The 19711-nt window shown below is 43.8% G+C and overlaps 1 protein-coding gene and 1 pseudogene across 2 annotated transcripts; one reads left to right on the top strand and one right to left on the bottom strand.

The window, feature by feature from the left end:
- Positions 1–5864: 5864 nt before the first annotated feature.
- LOC106608571 (rRNA N(6)-adenosine-methyltransferase ZCCHC4-like) lies at positions 5865–19329 on the bottom strand (annotated as a pseudogene). The gene is made up of 9 exons (XR_014392865.1): positions 18892–19329; positions 17886–17968; positions 17169–17431; positions 16735–16815; positions 8957–9829; positions 7643–7718; positions 7434–7481; positions 7183–7333; positions 5865–6968 (listed from the first exon to the last, which is right to left on the bottom strand). The product of XR_014392865.1 is annotated as an rRNA N(6)-adenosine-methyltransferase ZCCHC4-like (transcript).
- On the top strand, positions 13705–16744 carry si:dkey-219e21.4 (E3 ubiquitin-protein ligase TRIM62). The gene is made up of 7 exons (XM_014206556.3): positions 13705–13925; positions 14310–14548; positions 14808–14903; positions 15213–15446; positions 15541–15560; positions 15694–15824; positions 15977–16744. Exons 2-7 carry the CDS (start codon positions 14312–14314, stop codon positions 16594–16596), a joined length of 1338 nt encoding a protein of 445 aa, XP_014062031.1. The 5' UTR covers positions 13705–13925; positions 14310–14311; the 3' UTR covers positions 16597–16744.
- Positions 19330–19711: the final 382 nt, after the last annotated feature.

Below are 19711 nucleotides of genomic sequence, written 5' to 3'. Positions count from 1 at the left end.
TGGTGTTGTGACAGTTGGTTAACTGACAGTTGGTTTGGTGTTGTGACAGTTGGTTAACTGACAGTTGGTTTGGTGTTGTGACAGTTGGTTAACTGACAGTTGGTTTGGTGTTGTGACAGTTGGTTAACTGACAGTTGGTTTGGTGTTGTGATAGTTGGTTAACTGACAGTTGGTTTGGTGTTGTGACAGTTGGTTAACTGACAGTTGGTTTGGTGATGTGACAGTTGGTTTGGTGTTGTGATAGTTGGTTAACTGACAGTTGGTTTGGTGTTGTGACAGTTGGTTAACTGACAGTTGGTTTGGTGTTGTGACAGTTGGTTAACTGACAGTTGGTTTGGAGTTGTGACAGTTGGTTAACTGACAGTTGGTTTGGTGATGTGACAGTTGGTTTGGTGTTGTGACGGTTAACTGACAGTTGGTTTGGTGTTGTGATAGTTGGTTAACTGACAGTTGGTTTGGTGTTGTGACAGTTGGTTAACTGACAGTTGGTTTGGTGTTGTGACAGTTGGTTAACTGACAGTTGGTTTGGTGATGTGACAGTTGGTTAACTGACAGTTGGTGTTGTGATGTGACAGTTGGTTAACTGACAGTTGGTTTGGTGTTGTGACAGTTGGTTAACTGACAGTTGGTTTGGTGTTGTGACAGTTGGTTAACTGACAGTTGGTTTGGTGTTGTGACAGTTGGTTAACTGACAGTTGGTTTGGTGATGTGACAGTTGGTTAACTGACAGTTGGTGTTGTGATGTGACAGTTGGTTAACTGACAGTTGGTTTGGTGTTGTGACAGTTGGTTAACTGACAGTTGGTTTAGTGTTGTGACAGTTGTTTAACTGAAAGTTGGTTTGGTGTTGTGACAGTTGGTTAACTGACAGTTGGTTTGGTGTTGTGACAGTTGGTTAACTGACAGTTGGTTTGGTGATGTGACAGTTGGTTAACTGACAGTTGGTTTGGTGTTGTGACAGTTGGTTAACTGACAGTTGGTTTGGTGTTGTGATAGTTGGTTAACTGACAGTTGGTTTGGTGATGTGACAGTTGGTTTGGTTTTGTGATAGTTGCTTAACTGACAGTTGGTTTGTTGTTGTGACAGTTGGTTAACTGACAGTTGGTTTGGTGATGTGACAGTTGGTTTTGTGTTGTGACAGTTGGTTAACTGACAGTTGGTTTGGTGTTGTGACAGTTGGTTAACTGACAGTTGGTTTGGTGTTGTGACAGTTGGTTAATTGACAGTTGGTTAACTGACAGTTGGTTTGGTGTTGTGACAGTTGGTTAATTGACAGTTGGTTTGGTGCTGTGACAGTTGGTTAACTGACAGTTGGTTTGGTGTTGTGACAGTTGATTAACTGACAGTTGGTTTGGTGATGTGACAGTTGGTTAACTGACAGTTGGTTTGGTGTTGGTTAACTGACAGTTGGTTTGGTGTTGTGACATTTGGTTAACTGACAATTGGTTTGGTGCTGTGACAGTTGGTTAACTGACAGTAGGTTTGGTGATGTGACAGTTGGTTTGGTGTTGTGACAGTTGGTTAACTGACAGTTGGTTTGGTGTTGTGACAGTTGGTTAACTGACAGTTGGCTTGGTGATGTGACAGTTGGTTAACTGACAGTTGGTGTTGTGATGTGACAGTTGGTTAACTGACAGTTGGTTTGGTGTTGTGACAGTTGGTTAACTGACAGTTGGTTTGGTGTTGTGATAGTTGGTTAACTGACAGTTGGTTTGGTGTTGTGACAGTTGGTTAACTGACATTTGGTTTGGTGTTGGTTAACTGACAGTTGGTTTGGTGTTGTGACAGTTGGTTAACTGACAATTGGTTTGGTGCTGTGACAGTTGGTTTGGTGTTGTGACAGTTGGTTAACTGACAGTTGGTTTGGTGTTGTGACAGTTGGTTAACTGACAGTTGGTTTGGTGTTGTGACAGTTGGTTAACTGACAGTTGGTTTGGTGATGTGACAGTTGGTTAACTGACAGTTGGTTTGGTGTTGTGATAGTTGGTTAACTGACAGTTGGTTTGGTGATGTGACAGTTGGTTTGGTTTTGTGATAGTTGCTTAACTGACAGTTGGTTTGTTGTTGTGACAGTTGGTTAACTGACAGTTGGTTTGGTGATGTGACAGTTGGTTTTGTGTTGTGACAGTTGGTTAACTGACAGTTGGTTTGGTGTTGTGACAGTTGGTTAACTGACAGTTGGTTTGGTGTTGTGACAGTTGGTTAATTGACAGTTGGTTAACTGACAGTTGGTTTGGTGTTGTGACAGTTGGTTAATTGACAGTTGGTTTGGTGCTGTGACAGTTGGTTAACTGACAGTTGGTTTGGTGTTGTGACAGTTGATTAACTGACAGTTGGTTTGGTGATGTGACAGTTGGTTAACTGACAGTTGGTTTGGTGTTGGTTAACTGACAGTTGGTTTGGTGTTGTGACATTTGGTTAACTGACAATTGGTTTGGTGCTGTGACAGTTGGTTAACTGACAGTAGGTTTGGTGATGTGACAGTTGGTTTGGTGTTGTGACAGTTGGTTAACTGACAGTTGGTTTGGTGTTGTGACAGTTGGTTAACTGACAGTTGGCTTGGTGATGTGACAGTTGGTTAACTGACAGTTGGTGTTGTGATGTGACAGTTGGTTAACTGACAGTTGGTTTGGTGTTGTGACAGTTGGTTAACTGACAGTTGGTTTGGTGTTGTGACAGTTGGTTAACTGACAGTTGGTTTGGTGATGTGACAGTTGGTTAACTAACAGTTGGTTTGGTGTTGTGACAGTTGATTAACTGACAGTTGGTTTGGTGTTGTGATAGTTGGTTAACTGACAGTTGGTTTGGTGTTGTGACAGTTGGTTAACTGACAGTTGGTTTGGTGTTGGTTAACTGACAGTTGGTTTGGTGTTGTGACAGTTGGTTAACTGACAATTGGTTTGGTGCTGTGACAGTTGGTTTGGTGTTGTGACAGTTGGTTAACTGACAGTTGGTTTGGTGTTGTGACAGTTGGTTAACTGACAGTTGGTTTGGTGTTGTGACAGTTGGTTAACTGACAGTTGGTTTGGTAATGTGGACAGTTGGTTAACTGACAGTTGGTGTTGTGATGTGACAGTTGGTTAACTGACAGTTGGTTTGGTGTTGTGACAGTTGGTTAACTGACAGTTGGTTTGGTTTTGTGATAGTTGGTTAACTGACAGTTGGTTTGGGGATGTGACAGTTGGTTTGGTGTTGTGATAGTTGGTTAACTGACAGTTGGTTTGGTGTTGTGATAGTTGGTTAACTGATAGTTGGTTTGGTGATGTGACAGTTGGTTTGGTGTTGTGATAGTTGTTTAACTGTCAGTTGGTTTGGTGATGTGATAGTTGGTTAACTGACAGTTGGTTTGGTGTAGTGACAGTTGGTTAACTGACAGTTGGTTTGGTGTTGTGACAGTTGGTTAACTGACAGTTGGTTTGGTGATGTGACAGTTGGTTAACTGACAGTTGGTTTGGTGTTGTGACAGTTGGTTAACTGACAGTTGGTTTGGTGATGTGACAGTTGGTTTGGTTTTGTGATAGTTGCTTAACTCACAGTTGGTTTGTTGTTGTGACAGTTGGTTAACTGAGAGTTGGTTTGGTGATGTGACAGTTGGTTTTGTGTTGTGACAGTTGGTTAACTGACAGTTGGTTTGGTGTTGTGACAGTTGGTTAACTGACAGTTGGTTTGGTGCTGTGACAGTTGGTTAATTGACAGTTGGTTTGGTGTTGTGACAGTTGGTTAATTGACAGTTGGTTTGGTGCTGTGACAGTTGGTTAACTGACAGTTGGTTTGGTGTTGGTTAACTGACAGTTGGTTTGGTGTTGTGACATTTGGTTAACTGACAATTGGTTTGGTGCTGTGACAGTTGGTTAACTGACAGTAGGTTTGGTGATGTGACAGTTGGTTTGGTGTTGTGACAGTTGGTTAACTGACAGTTGGTTTGGTGTTGTGACAGTTGGTTAACTGACAGTTGGTTTGGTGTTGTGACAGTTGGTTAACTGACAGTTGGTTTGGTGTTGTGACAGTTGGTTAACTGACAGTTGGTTTGGTGATGTGACAGTTGGTTAACTGACAGTTGGTTTGGTGTTGTGACAGTTGGTTAACTGACAGTTGTTTTGGTGTTGTGACAGTTGGTTAACTGACAGTTGGTGTTGTGATGTGACAGTTGGTTAACTGACAGTTGGTTTGGTGTAGTGACAGTTGGTTAACTGACAGTTGGTTTGGTGTTGTGACAGTTGGTTAACTGACAGTTGGTTTGGTGTTGTGATAGTTGGTTAACTGACAGTTGGTTTGGTGTTGTGACAGTTCGTTAACTGACAGTTGGTGTTGTGTTGTGACAGTTGATTAACTGACAGTTGGTTTGGTGTTGTGACAGTTGGTTAACTGACAGTTGGTTTGGTGATGTGACAGTTGATTAACTGACAGTTGGTTTGGTGTTGTGACAGTTGATTACCTGATTGTTGGTTTGGTGTTGTGGAGGTATCACTGTTATATTTAAATGGCCCTGAGTTTTTCCTGACCACATTATGTGACTAGGGCTTTGAGAATTCCCTGAGCAAGAAAAATCCTGGCTGGCATCATACCACAACAAAAAGAAAAGTCAACATTTTGTATCAGTTTAAAAACAGTTGAATGAATTCACCTCAGGTGTAATAAAATACTCATACAAGAGCTTTGTGTGACCTGACAAGAACGTTGTCCATTCACCATAAGAACCTGGACCAAAACATGATTTATCACCATGGTGACCGTAATACCCTCTGAAAGATAATTAAGTGAACATTATAACTGGAAGGTGACGGTGACAGAATGGGCAGTGTGTGTGCGTGTGTGTGTGTATGTGTGTCCACACATTCGTTTCTTTCATCTCCATTCTGATCCACCTCTCCACTTCTTTCTACTGCTTCTCTCATCGCTCCTATAACCTGTCCCTGTAGTGGTTTGATGGAGGAAAAAGAGAAAAACACATCTCCCTTTGGATTCATTGGAGGTGAGAAAGTCTAGTTAATCCCAGATCAAATTAGATTTTTTTCTCCCCCATAGACTAATGTCCAATTCATAGAGAGGAAGACAGCACATACAGATCTGTTTAGTGTTAGGAGCGCCAGTCAGACCTGTTTGCTTCAGTCAAACAGCTTCAAACAGTCTGGTGGCTACTCGCTTTTTCTCTCTCTCTTTCTCTCAATCTCTCTGGTTTGCCAGTCCATCTCTGTCTGTCTTTCTTTAATTCTCTGTCTGGCTTTGCACATTTGGCTTCTCTTTCCAGTCCCTGTCCCTCTTTTGTTCTCTCTCTCTCTCTGAGGAAATGTGCCTGACAGAACTTCAGTCCTCTAACCAAACAGGATGTTTGTTGATATGGATGATTGACCTGGAAATGATCGACACAGACCAGTGGAACTGGATGTAAGGAGTTAGCCCAAATGGACTCAACTGTTTGTAATCCATGCACAGGCTCTTCATGACGGCAGGGACATTTAAGAATTGATCTTGGCTGAGTTCACTGAAGCAAAGTTGTCCTGAAGAGACCTTTACCACTGTGAGGAAGAACATTGGGCGGTGTGTAACAGCTCACTGTGAATCTCTTTTCCCCCCCTCATCTTCTCCATGAATATATGTGTGAACCTGGCTGTGAGCATGTGCGCGTGTTCTAATACTCCCTTGTCCCCATGCAGCGACCGGTGTGTGTGCATGTAAACTCAGTGTCATATCCGATCAGCGTCTGGGTGAGGTCTTGTTAGGTCCACTCCTACTCACACACACCTTTGCCCACTGCAATGCACTATGGGGTGTGACTTGGACACTGTAATACACTCTGCAAAAGACATTACTCAATACAGAGGATAGCAGTGTATCAGTGTCATTCAAATGAATCGGAGCCAGATATTCAGAAGATTGTTTACTAAATAACAACCGTGACACAAGGTTAATTGGAAGAAAATAAACAGAAAATCCACAGGGAATGGTGTTGATGACAGATACAGGAAGAAACTAGTAGCTAACAAAGGAAGTGACACAATAAAATGTACATTCATTTATGCTTCACTCAGGTTCATGTGAATATGCATGCTAATTGCAAATCAGCTTCTTAAAAGGCTATATGTTCTACATCTCTTTCTAGATATCACTTGCATAATAAATCATTATTATTTGTATTCAGAAACTGAAGATAAACTAGCTAAATACAGTGAGATCACAACACTATTCCAGAAGGTTCTGAGTTATCCTTCTCCATTGTTTGTCTATTGCCTGCGCTCCTTCCTAGAAGGACATGAGTTGTCTCCACTGTAACATGTATTAGTCCAGAGCCGGATGGAATGCATAAAGGAATTATTTTCTCTATCTTCGGTATCATCTGCCTGCAGGTTAGGAAAATATTGGATTTCTATCCCACCGTCTTGAGCACAGAAATAAAAAAAATATGTATGCCTTTCACCTGTTTCCTTACAGAAATCTCCTCAAAAGCTAAGCTTTAGTTTCATACATGCAGTCCAGTCAGTTATTTTGATGCAATGGCATTGACCTCATTTTGGAGGTAACGTCAAACATGCGCAGAGCCTTCTTCAACGACACAGCTTCTGTTCTTTGTGTGGACTTGTTCCTACTAGAGCTATAAAAACAGCATTACACATTGACATACAGCAGGAAATCAAGAATTCTGTGAATTCAAAATGGTGGTGTAACATGAGATAATTCATCTTTATTAAGAAAAAACATAACTTAAATATCTTTAAAGACTGACTGACTACAATACAGCAACCAACCACACACACACACACACACACACACACACACACGTTTGCAACTAATGACTACTTCACATCTGCTAAACACACATCTCCCTTGCTGTGTGGTGAGTTGTGAAAGTAGGGTTATGTGACCTATTCTGCTGTCTCCAACTTGTTGGTTCTGCGCTGGGCTCCAGACTGCCTCTTGGAATTTGACTTTTTGGGTTGTTGTTTGGGCAGGATCCTGCCTCCCTTGGTCTTACTGGGACAGGAGGGAGAGAGCAAGTTCAGACACAATCACAGGCAAACACAATCCGTACAAACCCTCAGAGAAACATGCCATTTAGGGTGTGTAACAAAACTGTACTGACATGGGTAGAGCTGGGAGCATACAGTAGTTTAGTGTCAGCCCTGTGTGTCTGTTTCTGTGCTTCTCTGTGTGTTGTGTCTGGGTATATGAAGTACAGTAAACTCACTTGTTACTGGTCCTCTGTTTGTCTTTGAGGGGACAGGCTCTGCGTTTGTGCTTCAAGCTACCACAGTTGAAGCAGCCTTCCAGACCCGGGCTGTTCCCACAGGGTTGGTCCCAGAGGGCACAGGGGCCACAGGACTGGCAGTGACACCAGGCTGGGGAGGGGGAGAGGGCAGAGGTGCCAGTCAAACCGTCACTCAACCCACACCATGAACATCGGGGTTTAGCAGTGTTAGCAGTCTAGGAGATACTCACATGGCTTCACACACACTTCTGACACTCTGAGCAATACTGTCTCCCATCCTGAAAGAACAAAGAGAGAAGATAACTGAAAGTCTGTTGTGAAAAGTGATATCGCAGCTTATGAAGCACATGCACCTCTCATTCAACGCAAAGTAGGCAATTATTTCAAGTTAAAACTGTTGCAACATAACTTTTTCAGCCTGCAGTGGGGAAATACATACCTTCGAAGGGCACACGTTGCATTTAACACAATGCTTGTTCTCAGACCACACATCTCTCTCACAGACTTTGCAGAATCTAAGAAAAGCAAAGACCAAGACAGACGAATCAAATGTAATCTCTTCAGAATTCCACTCTAATATTTATCTATATATAATATATATATTTTATCCCACCAAAATGAATAATTTTTAAACTGACCAATCAGACGAACTAGATTTTCCATGTTCCATTTAGGATGACATCTTAATATGATTAGATTACTGTAAAAGGCATTTGGCTCATGTGCAACATGGAATAGTGGGTTGTACTTGTAATCCCCCCCCTCAGGAAGGAGAGTCAGGTTGGTGTGTGTACCTGTAACCCTCCCCCCACTCAGGAAGGAAGGTCAGGTTGGTGTGTGTACCTGTAACCCCCCCCCTCAGGAAGGAGGGTTAGGTTGGTGTGTGTACCTGTAACCCCCCCCCCCCCCCCCTCAGGAAGGAGGGTCAGGTTGGTGTGTGTACCTGTAACCCCCCCCCCTCAGGAAGGAGGGTCAGGTTGGTGTGTGTACCTGTAACCCCCCCCTCAGGAAGGAGGGTCAGGTTGGTGTGTGTACCTGTAACCCCCCCCACCCCCTCAGGAAGGAGGGTCAGGTTGGTGTGTGTACCTGTAACCCCCCCATCAGGAAGGAGGGTCAGGTTGGTGTGTGTACCTGTAACCCCCCCCCTCTTTAGGAAGGAGGGTCAGGTTGGTGTGTGTACCTGTAACCCCCGCCCCTCAGGAAGGAGGGTCAGGTTGGTGTGTGTACCTGTAACCCTCCCCCCACTCAGGAAGGAAGGTCAGGTTGGTGTGTGTACCTGTAACCCCCCCCCCCCCTCAGGAAGGAGGGTCAGGTTGGTGTGTGTACCTGTAACCCCCCCCCTCAGGAAGGAGGGTCAGGTTGGTGTGTGTACCTGTAACCCCCCCCCCCTCAGGAAGGAGGGTCAGGTTGGTGTGTGTACCTGTAACCCCCCCCACCCCCTCAGGAAGGAGGGTCAGGTTGGTGTGTGTACCTGTAACCCCCCCCACCCCCTCAGGAAGGAGGGTCAGGTTGGTGTGTGTACCTGTAACCCCCCCATCAGGAAGGAGGGTCAGGTTGGTGTGTGTACCTGTAACCCCCCCCCTCTTTAGGAAGGAGGGTCAGGTTGGTGTGTGTACTTGTAACCCCCGCCCCTCAGGAAGGAGGGTCAGGTTGGTGTGTGTACCTGTACCCCCGCCCCTCAGGAAGGAGGGTCAGGTTGGTGTGTGTACCTGTAACCCCCCCTCAGGAAGGAGGGTCAGGTTGGTGTGTGTACCTGACCCCCCCTCTTTAGGGAGGATGATGTCTCGTGATGTCAGGTTGGTGAACAGGCAGACAGGGGACTGCTTTCTGTCCATCTTTGTAGAGGGGATGGTTGTCATAGTCCACCTAAGAGAACAACAATGAGTCCGTTTAGTGGTGGAAGGACTACCCAATGAGTCCGTTTAGTGGTGGAAGGACTACGCAATGAGTCCGTTTAGTGGTGGAAGGACTACCCAATGAGTCCGTTTGGTGGTGGAAGGACTACCCAATGAGTCCGTTTGGTTGTGGAAGGACTACCCAATGAGTCCGTTTGGTGGTGGAAGGACTACCCAATGAGTCCGTTTAGTGGTGGAAGGACTACCCAATGAGTCCGTTTAGTGGTGGAAGGACTACCCAATGAGTCCGTTTAGTGGTGGAAGGACTACCCAATGAGTCCGTTTAGTGGTGGAAGGACTACCCAATGAGTCCGTTTGGTGGTGGAAGGACTACATACAGTAAAACAAAGTAAGTAGCCTTGTCCGAGCCAGAACGGCCCATAGTCCAGGAGCCTATCTCCAGTTTCTGTAGCGTGAGGCAGCTTGATGTACAAGTACACCCCTTGGACAGGACGCTAGTCTACCACAAGGCCTTACCCACAATCCATAATGCTGAGTGACAAGCAGAGAGACATCGGGTATACATACATTATAGTAAATGCACATTATTATCAATCATTATCTTTTACTAATGTACATATGTCAAGTTGTGCTCCTAAGATTAGCCAATACGTCTGAATACAACTGCCTTGCCTGGTAGTCTAGCATGATGTAAGAGGGGAAGCACTCCAGGATGCGCGGCTCAAAGAAGTATGGCAAGCTCCAAACCATGGGCATCTCCACACTGTTCTCTGGAGAAACACACACACACAAAAAAATATATATATATTGAATAAAATCAGGTTATGGATTTAAGTCCTTCATTTCTACTTAAAAATATCTAGGAACATGTATGTCAATGTTTGGAATTGGAAAATGTATTACGTTGTTAATAATTAATCCAATCGATTGGCATTTAATTTATTTCATTAGCGGAGACAAATTAGTTAAATGCAACGCTAACCGGAGGTCTGCAGTTTCCTCTGCGTTTCTGAGATTTGGGGGAAACTGTGGGCCAGAGGCTTCACCAGGCCCCCAAATGGAGGGTCAGACACCATGATCCCTTTCTCCCCATTTTCCCCTCACTGAGGAAGGCTTGGACGACCCCGCTCGCTGCCTGTTTAACTTCTATGGGCTAGGCAAATTCAGGGGCGAAAATCCAATATCAACTTTGGAGGGGACAATTACATGAAATTTTCTCAAGAGCAATTCCTGAGGGGGACACCAAAAGTAGTGCTGTAACACATAGCCTACATTGTAATATGGTAAATGTATATTGAGGAACCAAAGGAATAAGGTGTTTGCCGTACTCCTAACTACCGGTACCCAAAACTACACAACTAATCACAACAGCAATACCATTGCCTTTAACAAATCTTAGTTCAGTCACCAGTTTAAGTTGAGAGTGGGGGTATCCATGGCATTTTCCAATTATGTTCCTATTTTACAAGTAAAAAAAATGTAGAACCTTTCATAATGTTGCCAAACAAAGACTCAATAAACTTACCTGAGACTCCCTGTCTCTGCCAGTCTGTCCCTGCATATGTAACAGTGTAGGTTCCGTCCCTCTCTTCGCCCCAACCCGGGCTTGAACCAGGGACCCTTGCACACATCAACAACTGACACCCACGAAGCATCGTTACCCATCGCGCCACAAAAGCCGCGGCCCTTGCAACGCAAGGGGAAACCCTACTTCAAGTCTCAGAGCGAGTGACGTCACTGATTGAAATGCTATTAGCGCGCACCACCGCTAACTAACTAGCCATTTCACATCGGTTACACATATCTGTCCCCAACTCTGCTGTCTGTGTGCGATCTGTTGCCTGCTCTGCCTAATGACGTCATTGTGAAACATTTCCATTAGAATTTCATTTCTTTCTTATGAACATTTTATCAACTAGTCTTTGAGATATTAGGCTACTAGGGTTCTTACTATGCGTTTTGGTGTATTGAAAAATACTCTGATGTCCGTCTTTTATTTTTCTGCCATTTTTCTACCTGGCTGGCTGGCTAGCTACACACACACACAGTGTGTAGGTTATTTACAGTAGGAGCTGGGCTTCTATCATCTTCAATCATTCTATTTGGGCTTCGATCTAAAAGGTAGCTAGCAAATGTGAAACGGATTAAAATGACAAGAGTTGACAGCTGTATGAGTTCACCATTTACACTACATATGCTGCAACCTTTTGTAATTTTAATAGTTTGTTTCATATTGGCTGGCTTCCAACAATAGCTGAATTTGCAAAGCTAGCGAGCACCAATTCAGTTTCAGTGGTGTTTGCTATAATCTTTGCTAACCGGGTTAAATAAAGGTGAAATAAAATAAATAAATAAAAGTTCCCTTGCGACAATTTAGCTTTTGCAACGAGACCATTAAATATATTTAAGACAATGGTAGAAGAGAGTGTAGTTCTGTTCAGTTTGGATTTCAGTTTATCGCTAACCTTATCACAGGGACTTTGAAGCACTAACTTACATCATCTGCATGCTGATCTTGGAATAAATTGACGATAGCAAAGATTCCATCTTTGACGACGCCACATAAATGGAATAGGTACTAGCTAGCTTAATAGTTAATATTTGCGCGCTAGCTCTGCATATTCAGCTAGTGTGTGTGCGCGATTGACTGGATTAACCTCACGTCAGTTACGTGCATTGAGTGCCTTTCAGACAGTAGATACGACCTCTCTGTTACCTAGCAAGCTAAGGAACTGGCAGTGGATCAAACCATTGTGAGGCAAAGGGTGGGGGGGGGGGGTCGCAATCTTTTGAAACTTAAAAACGCGCTATTAAGTGTCTATAATCAGCACAATTGCTTTCATTGCGTATTATTAATATGATTTAAATTACATAGTTATGTTTCAGTGATATATTGGGGGGGACAAATCATATTTTTCCCAGGATGGGGGGGTCGTGTGCCCCCCGTCCCCCCCCGGGATTTCCGCCCCTAGGCAAATTCATAAACAACAAAATGTCATAATTCAACTTTCTCAAACATACACTTCTCCTTGATGTAACCACATTGTCTGATTTCAAAAAGGCTTTACAGTGAAAACAAAACATGACATTACATTATGTTAGGAGAGTACATAGACAAAAAGAATTACACAGCCATTTTCCAAGCAAGGACATGTGTCAATAAAACCCAAAACACAGCTAAATGAAGCACTAACCTTTGACGATCTTCATCAGATGACACTCATAGGACATTATGTTACACAATACATGTATGTTTTGTTCGATAAAGTTCATATTTATATCCAAAAGCAGCATTTTACATTGGCGCGTGATGTTCAGAAAATGTATTCCCACCAAAACCTCCGGTGAATGTGCACATCAATTTACAAAAATACTCATCATAAATGTTGACAAAATATATAACAATTATTTAAAGAATTATAGATAGACTACCCCTGGATGCAACCACTGTGTCAGATTTTAAAATAGCTTTACGGAGAAAGCACATTTTTCAATATTCTGAGTACATAGCTCAACCATCACGGTGAGCTATACAGACACCCGCCAAGTTCGGGGCAACCTAAACTCAGAATTAGTATTAGAAATATTCTCTTACCTTTGCTGATCTTCGTCAGAATGCACTCCCAGGACTGCTACTTCCACAAGAAATGTTGTTTTTGTTCCAAATAATCCATATTTATGTCCAAATACCTCCGTTTTGTTTGTGCGTTCAGATCACTTATCCAAAGGCATAACGCGCGAGCGCGGAACCAGAGACAAAAAGTCAAAATGTTCCATTACCGTACTTAGAAGCATGTCAAACGCTGTTTAAAATCAATCTTTATGGTATTTTTAACGTAAAATTGCGATAATATTCCAACCGGACAATAGCGTATTCATTCAAGGAGAAAAAGAAGGAACAGCGTTCTCGCATGACCGCGCATATCCAATCCCTTTGTTGCCAGGCAGTCCACTCAGAAACTGAGCTCCTATTATCTGCCCAGTGACAGGAGAATGCTCAAACCACTTTCTGAAGGCTTTAGACAGCCAATGGAAGCCTTAGGAAGTGCAACATAACCCCACGGATACTGTAGTTTCGAAAAGGACTAGAAAGAAGAAGAACTACAATTCTCAGATCCTCCACTTCCTGGTTGACTTTTTCTCAGGTTTTTGCATGCCATATGAGTTCTGTTATACTCACAGACACCATTCAAACAGTTTTAGAAACTTCAGTGTTTCCTATCCAAATCTACTAATAATTTGCATATTCTAGTTTCTGGGCCAGAGTAGTAACCTGTTTAAATTGGGTACGTTTTTCATCCGGCCGTGAAAATACTGCCCCCTAGCCCAGACAGGTTAAAAACATTACATGGAATTCAATACTCATAAAAGTTAAACATTAAAAAAAGGATCAAGCCTTTGGATAAATTAATTTTAAGACAATCATAAGGTTGAAACTTTAACCTCTCCTCTAAAGAAGTGGTGGTTGAACATGTTGCAGTGACAGAACTCGCCATAGAACTGAGCATATCTGGAACAGACAAAAACAAGATTTCCACATGACATCTGCTAGTGCTTTCATTAAATCGTTCATTTCGTGTAAGGTAGGATCACTATGAGCATGGAGGATTAGGGTGGGAGCACCACGGCAGCTGGCCTCCTCCTGTACTTAACAGGAAGTCCACTGGTTTGTATGGGTGTGATTATACATTTCCAATCTTGGCAAGATAATCACTGAAGGGCACTTGAGCAACAGTAAGGCTCACTCACTCACACACACAAACACACAGGACTCAGCTTGTTACTCGACACCACACCCTTGCTGGTGTTCAGTCTGACACATTCCTTGCAGACACGCACAGAGAACGGATGAGACATAGGAACAGAGTGAGTATGAACATACATACAGCTCATAAACATACATTAGGCTATACCAATATTGAGTCGTTTGGGATTGTCGGGCACAGAACTGGCAAAGAACTCATTTTCTTAAAGCTGCAGGAGGGTTATGATTAAACAACAGAAGGCACTGGTAAACTTCTGTCAAGAATTCCTTTCAATGAAATGCATTGAGCTATATGATGCATTAATCCGTTCTGCTATCCTGCAATTAGCCTAGCTATCCTGCTAAATATTTATGGTACTAAGTTGTAGCATTACCTGTATTTTTGAAAACTTTGACTAAGTTGTGCATAGAAGGAGATCATCAAAGCACAGTGGCAGGGAATAGATTTAAGTGTGTCTAAGTTTATGTGACTACCACTTTATTAGCCATGGCAGATAAGGACCTAATAACCGATGACCAGAGACTGGAAGTGTCCCCTGGCTCTTTGCTCTCAGTCCAGAGTGGTGCCATGGATCCCCCTGTAGAATATCAGGCAGTGCTACAGGATGGCACTCTCTCCCTGGTCCCCCTGGACAGTCACGCCACTGGAGAGGGGATGGTTCAGCCGTACCCTCGCTCCCCAAAGCTGCTCCGCAAGGTGGCGGCATCCAGAAATCTCTCCGAGGTAAATGCTATGATAGTAACAGCTGCTAGTCCTGTTACCAATGATTCCCTGGTGGTAATGGCTAGTATTTCACCTTTATTTAAACAAGACGGTCTCATTTGCACTAGCTAATTGGAAACCAATCGATTCAAAATCAATCGTCATTAGTAGTGACTGAGAATCAATCTATTCAGAAGCAATTCTCATTTGCAGTAATTGAGAAAAGCATCAATGAGAGTTTCACTCTGTGTTGTCCTCTCAAACCCCATCTGTGCTGTAGGAGGAGCTGTCCAGACGCCTGGAGGAACTGCAGTCAGAAAGAACCAGAACTAAGGCCCACATTCAATCTCTGAAGAAACGCAAGGCTGATCTCTCTGTGAGTACAACACTGCCTCCCTATGGTCCATAAGTGCCACTGCAGCCAAGGGCAACACAACCCATAGAGAATTCTCTCCATATTTCTTAACCTTGCATTGGTAACGTAGACTAGCTGAAATAATGGATTAGAATGAGAGACTTGTTTTTTCTTACTCATAACACATCAAGTTCCCTAGCGCTGGTGGCAGTCTGCTAACTCGTTTGTCATTGTCATGGCGAACGACATAGAAGTTAGCTCAGAAACAGACTTGCATCTAAGCTATGGGTTCCCCTTAACTTCACAATTTCCTCACCTGTCATGATGAAGAGGAGCACAGAGGTGATGAAGCACCAGGTGAGGGAGAGGGTCGAGGGCATGAGGGCTGCCCTGCAGAGAGACCAGCAGGCCATGGTGGACTCTCTGGAGCTGGACCGCATAGAGACCAGCGCCAGACTAGACCATGTCTTGAAGGGCTGGGACCAGCACCTAGGACAGGTCCAGAGGAGCATCACCACTACCCAGAAATCCCTGGGGCGGACTTGGACAGGGGGCGATAAACAGGTCTGATTCTAGATATTTCAGATTAACCACATGTAGGCTAATGGGAGTTTCAGTGTTATGCTATTTCAACAATTCTGTTTACTCCATTTTACAGAATCTTCCTGACAATCTCAGGTAAAAAATATAAAACAATACCCTAACTTCTCTCATTTTCTTACCTTGATGTTATGACTAGGCTTTTTTTGATGAATGTATAGGAACTCTGGCATTGGGATAAGTCCATGTGGAACTGTCTGTCCCCCTGTAGCCATAAGAAGCCAGATGCTTCCGAAGCAGAGATCCGGCTGAACGAAGAGAGGTTTGAGAAGCTTCTGAAAACCCTACGCTCCTTTTACAAGGACCTGAAGGCCCAGCTTCAGAGGAAGACACTGTTGCTGGGTAACAAACGTTATGTCTGCTTATCCATCTAGCCACAGAGGCTATGATCAAATCTCTACATGGTAAAATCTCACTCTGGATCTAGGTAGGATTTTGGGGAAAAAGAGATAGGTCACAGATACAGAAAGGGTTTCTGTTTTATCCGTTTTCAGATTCTTTCCCAGTGATGATGGACAGGCAGACCTGCCATAGCAAGATCACAGTGACGGGAGAAGGACGAGTCATGTGCTTCTCTGACTTCGCCCAGTCTTCTCCAGAGCACCCTCTCCAGTTCGACAAGGTCTGCTGTGCCCTGGGCTCTGTTGCCGTGACAACGGGCCAACGCTACTGGGAGGCCGACGTCCGCTGCTGCTCTGCCTGGGCTGTGGGCGTGGCCTACGGCTGCCTGGACAGGAAGGGGCGGGACAAAGGCGCCAAGCTGGGGCGGAACAGAAACTCATGGTGTGTGGAGCTCAGGCATGGCCGTCTCTCCGCCTGGCACAACGACAGGCACGTGTCGTGCTCCGCCAGCGGGCGAGGGGTGCCAGGTAGGGTGGGCGTGTGGGTGCACTACGAGAAGGGAAAGCTGGCGTTCTACGATGCCGAGACTATGAAGGTCCTGCAGGAGTTCTCTGCAGCCCTGACGACCGTGTTTGATAGGGTGCATCATCAGTTCACTGAGCCCCTGTACCCTGCGTTCTCGTTCCTAAGACCATCAGAGGGACAGGTGTGGCCCAGCCATATGGAGATACGGGACATCAACACTCCCATAGCGATCCATAAATGTCAATAAGCATTGTTCGATACGCACAGTCATGTACTATTCAAAGTGTGTGCTCTACTCTCAATTCATTTCTATGCCTGTTTTGTTCACTCATAGCAAATGTTCATCTGAACAATGCATTGTGTGACCTTGTCAAATAAAACTGACCTGAAGTTCACAGCCAGTAGCAGACTTTTCATGGGGTCACCTTTATCTTCCTGGTTTCTTAGCTTGATCAGCTCCTGGAGTCTGGAAGAAACAGTGAAATAAACAATCACACATAATAACAAACAATCCCTGAAACACTTAACATTGTAATATAGAACGTCTGTACTTTTAATTATTGGCTATGATGCTTTTGATGGATATATTTAAAAACACAACAAGACAAATGACAACAACTCAAAGAGCGTAACAAAGCACTTGAATCTAACCTAAAACACCAGATCGTGTTCAGTAGGCACGAAATGGAAGAAAACACTCTGGAAAGGCATGAAGTGGGAGGTACTATGTGAACCTAACTTGCAAAACATTTGGCCCTAATTAACATGACCCCTGTTTAAACAACACGACAGACAGGAAGTCCAAATCAAAGCCCTCACCTGGGCGTCCCGACACAGAGAACCTTCCTGTAGCCCCGCTTGGCAATGTTATCCAACAGGAAGTGACAGCTGCGATCGGCGAACAGGTACTGGGCGTTACTCGTCTTGTTCTCCAAGGGTTTCAGCATCAGACTGGGCCTCTGATGTCATCAGCCTGCGATATCTTGTGAGAGGTGTGGCCTTCCCATTCTCCCGTTAGAAAGAGGAGCTGACAGTCCTGGCAGAACTTCCTTCCTAGGGGGAGAGCGAGGAACTTTCAAAACCTGGATTGGAAGAAAGAAACAAAACAACCATTGTTTTAATTGGAAGAACATTATGTAGAGGTGGTGAGAAGAACTGTCAAGTGAAATACTCATTATATGATCTGTCTGGCAACTTATCAAAGGTACTTAGAGTTTTTTTATTTAACCTTTATTTAACTAGGCAAGTCAGTTAAGAACAAATTCTTATTTTACAATGACGGCCAAACCCTCCCCTAAAACGGACGACGCTGGGCCAATTGTGCGCCGCCCTATGGGACTCCCAATCACGGCCGGTTGTGATACAGCCTGGGATCGAACCAGGGTCTGTAGTGACGCCTCTAGCACTGAGTTGCAGTGCCTTAGACCGCTGCACCACTGTTATCCACAGAACTATACTGTTCCACCTCTAACATGGAATGGAATAGTTCTGTGGATAGAGTCCCCCTACATGTCTGGACAGGTGTAGGATATTTACCTGGAGCAGTACTCCTGATGGGTGGAAGTTGGCATCTTTGACCGGTTCACATCCTCTCGGGCCATAAGCCTGGCCTCAGACACCTACAACACAAACAGACATGTCACACGCCTGGTGAAAACAAGGGAGTGTAGTTAGCTACTGTATATGTGCACAAACAAGGACTTTTGAGAAGGCAGAGGTATTAATTAGAGTTCCATAAAAGGAATTGTAGACTATTGTAGGAGCCATTTTGGCCAACTTATTTGGTTGTTGTGTTGTCTATAGTTTGTCTGTCTTTGTATAGTACACTTAATTTGTATAGAGGGCACTATATGTTGTGTCACTGGTCATGTCACAGGTGACCAGGAAGTGGGGATGCACAGGCAGCGATGGAAGAGGAAGCGGGACAACCCACTCTGTTTGTTTTTTTCCGGGTTCAATGAAAGTCAACTGGAGAATCTCAATTGCATAGTCCTCGCATCTTCTCTCCTTCTCAAACCCCATTGGATGAGAAAGCTAGAGGTCCTCCCCCTCTGACGTCAAATAGATTTTGAGAAGGAGGCGATGAGAGGAAGGGAGGAGTATGCAAATTAGATTATCCTATTGAACTAAGTAGACCTGACCCAGCAGCTTTTGCATTGATGGGAGACCGGAACTGACTTTATTTTTTTACGGTAAAAGGCCTGAGTAAACTATCTTAACGTATCTATGGAGAGCATACAGTCAAGAGAACAGCTATGCATTTCAGAAACTGTGATACAGCTCTTACCATACTCACCATTAACACGTTGGAACTATGATATGCGCCTACTGTAATTCCATCTGGCTGTATGGAATTTCTGCTAGCTACATGTTTATATGTGCTGCTAATAAATGGACAAAAGCGGTTTGTTTTGCACGCTTTTGTGAACATTTCCAATCCCACCTGTGCTAGAGTGGCCATCACTGGAACGGTTGACTGAGTTACATGTATATATTAGGCCCACTATATTTGCCAGGGGATACAAAAAGATAACTCGTTTACCTTTTCATCTTCCCACTGAAAGAAGGTGCATTATGTTCTGTCTCTGCACGCTGAGCGACATAAAACGTCCGGTCTTTCTCCTCTCCTCTGCAGAGCTTTTCCAACAACCTTGTTGGACCTGCATTGGTCAATAGCATCAGCATACGTCCCCGAATAACTCTCGTTCAGATGTAAGATGCAACGAAACATAATATAGCAAGCTTTGGCCTGCCGTTAACTAGCTAGTATTCATATCATACGGTAGCTGGATTCCTATGGCCCTTTTCCTAAGACCTAAAGCTAGCTAACTAGCAAATAGGTGTTGTTTCTGTCGCACTGCTTTGTTTTATCTTGGTCAGGTCACAGTCGTAAATGATAACTAGTTCTCAACTGGGCTACCTGGTTAAATAAAGGTGAAATAAATAAATAACTTTACTATCATTCAGCCGTAGCTTTCCGTTACTTACCGTATACACAGAATGGTGCTTTTTTTTGTCTCTTGAAGAACAATCTCTATTCCAAATTCGTCTTCATCTGATCCTTTCAATTGCACATCCGTGTCACTAATAAGTAATGTTCGCTAGCTAATCAACAACTATCTGCCTTGTGTAAACATTAGACACATGTCTCTACTCTTCTTGTTAAATATGTTGCCATCCTGAAGTAGAAATATGAGGTTATGATGAACACTGTAACCAGTGTTTCACCTACACCTTTGTTGCAACATTGTATAGTGTATTTGTTTTCATCTGGACGAAACGATTGTAGTAAACATAGCCTTGAAGATGGGGCTGTTTGACCACCAGGAGCCACTAAAAGCCCGAGGAAGAAAAATCCTAAA

This window comes from Salmo salar, chromosome 07 (assembly GCF_965601325.2).
Source record: "Salmo salar chromosome 07, fSalSal1, whole genome shotgun sequence".
Taxonomy (NCBI): domain Eukaryota; kingdom Metazoa; phylum Chordata; class Actinopteri; order Salmoniformes; family Salmonidae; genus Salmo; species Salmo salar.
The sequence above is the reverse complement of the archived record's forward strand: the minus strand, read 5'-3'. Positions and strand labels throughout refer to the sequence as shown.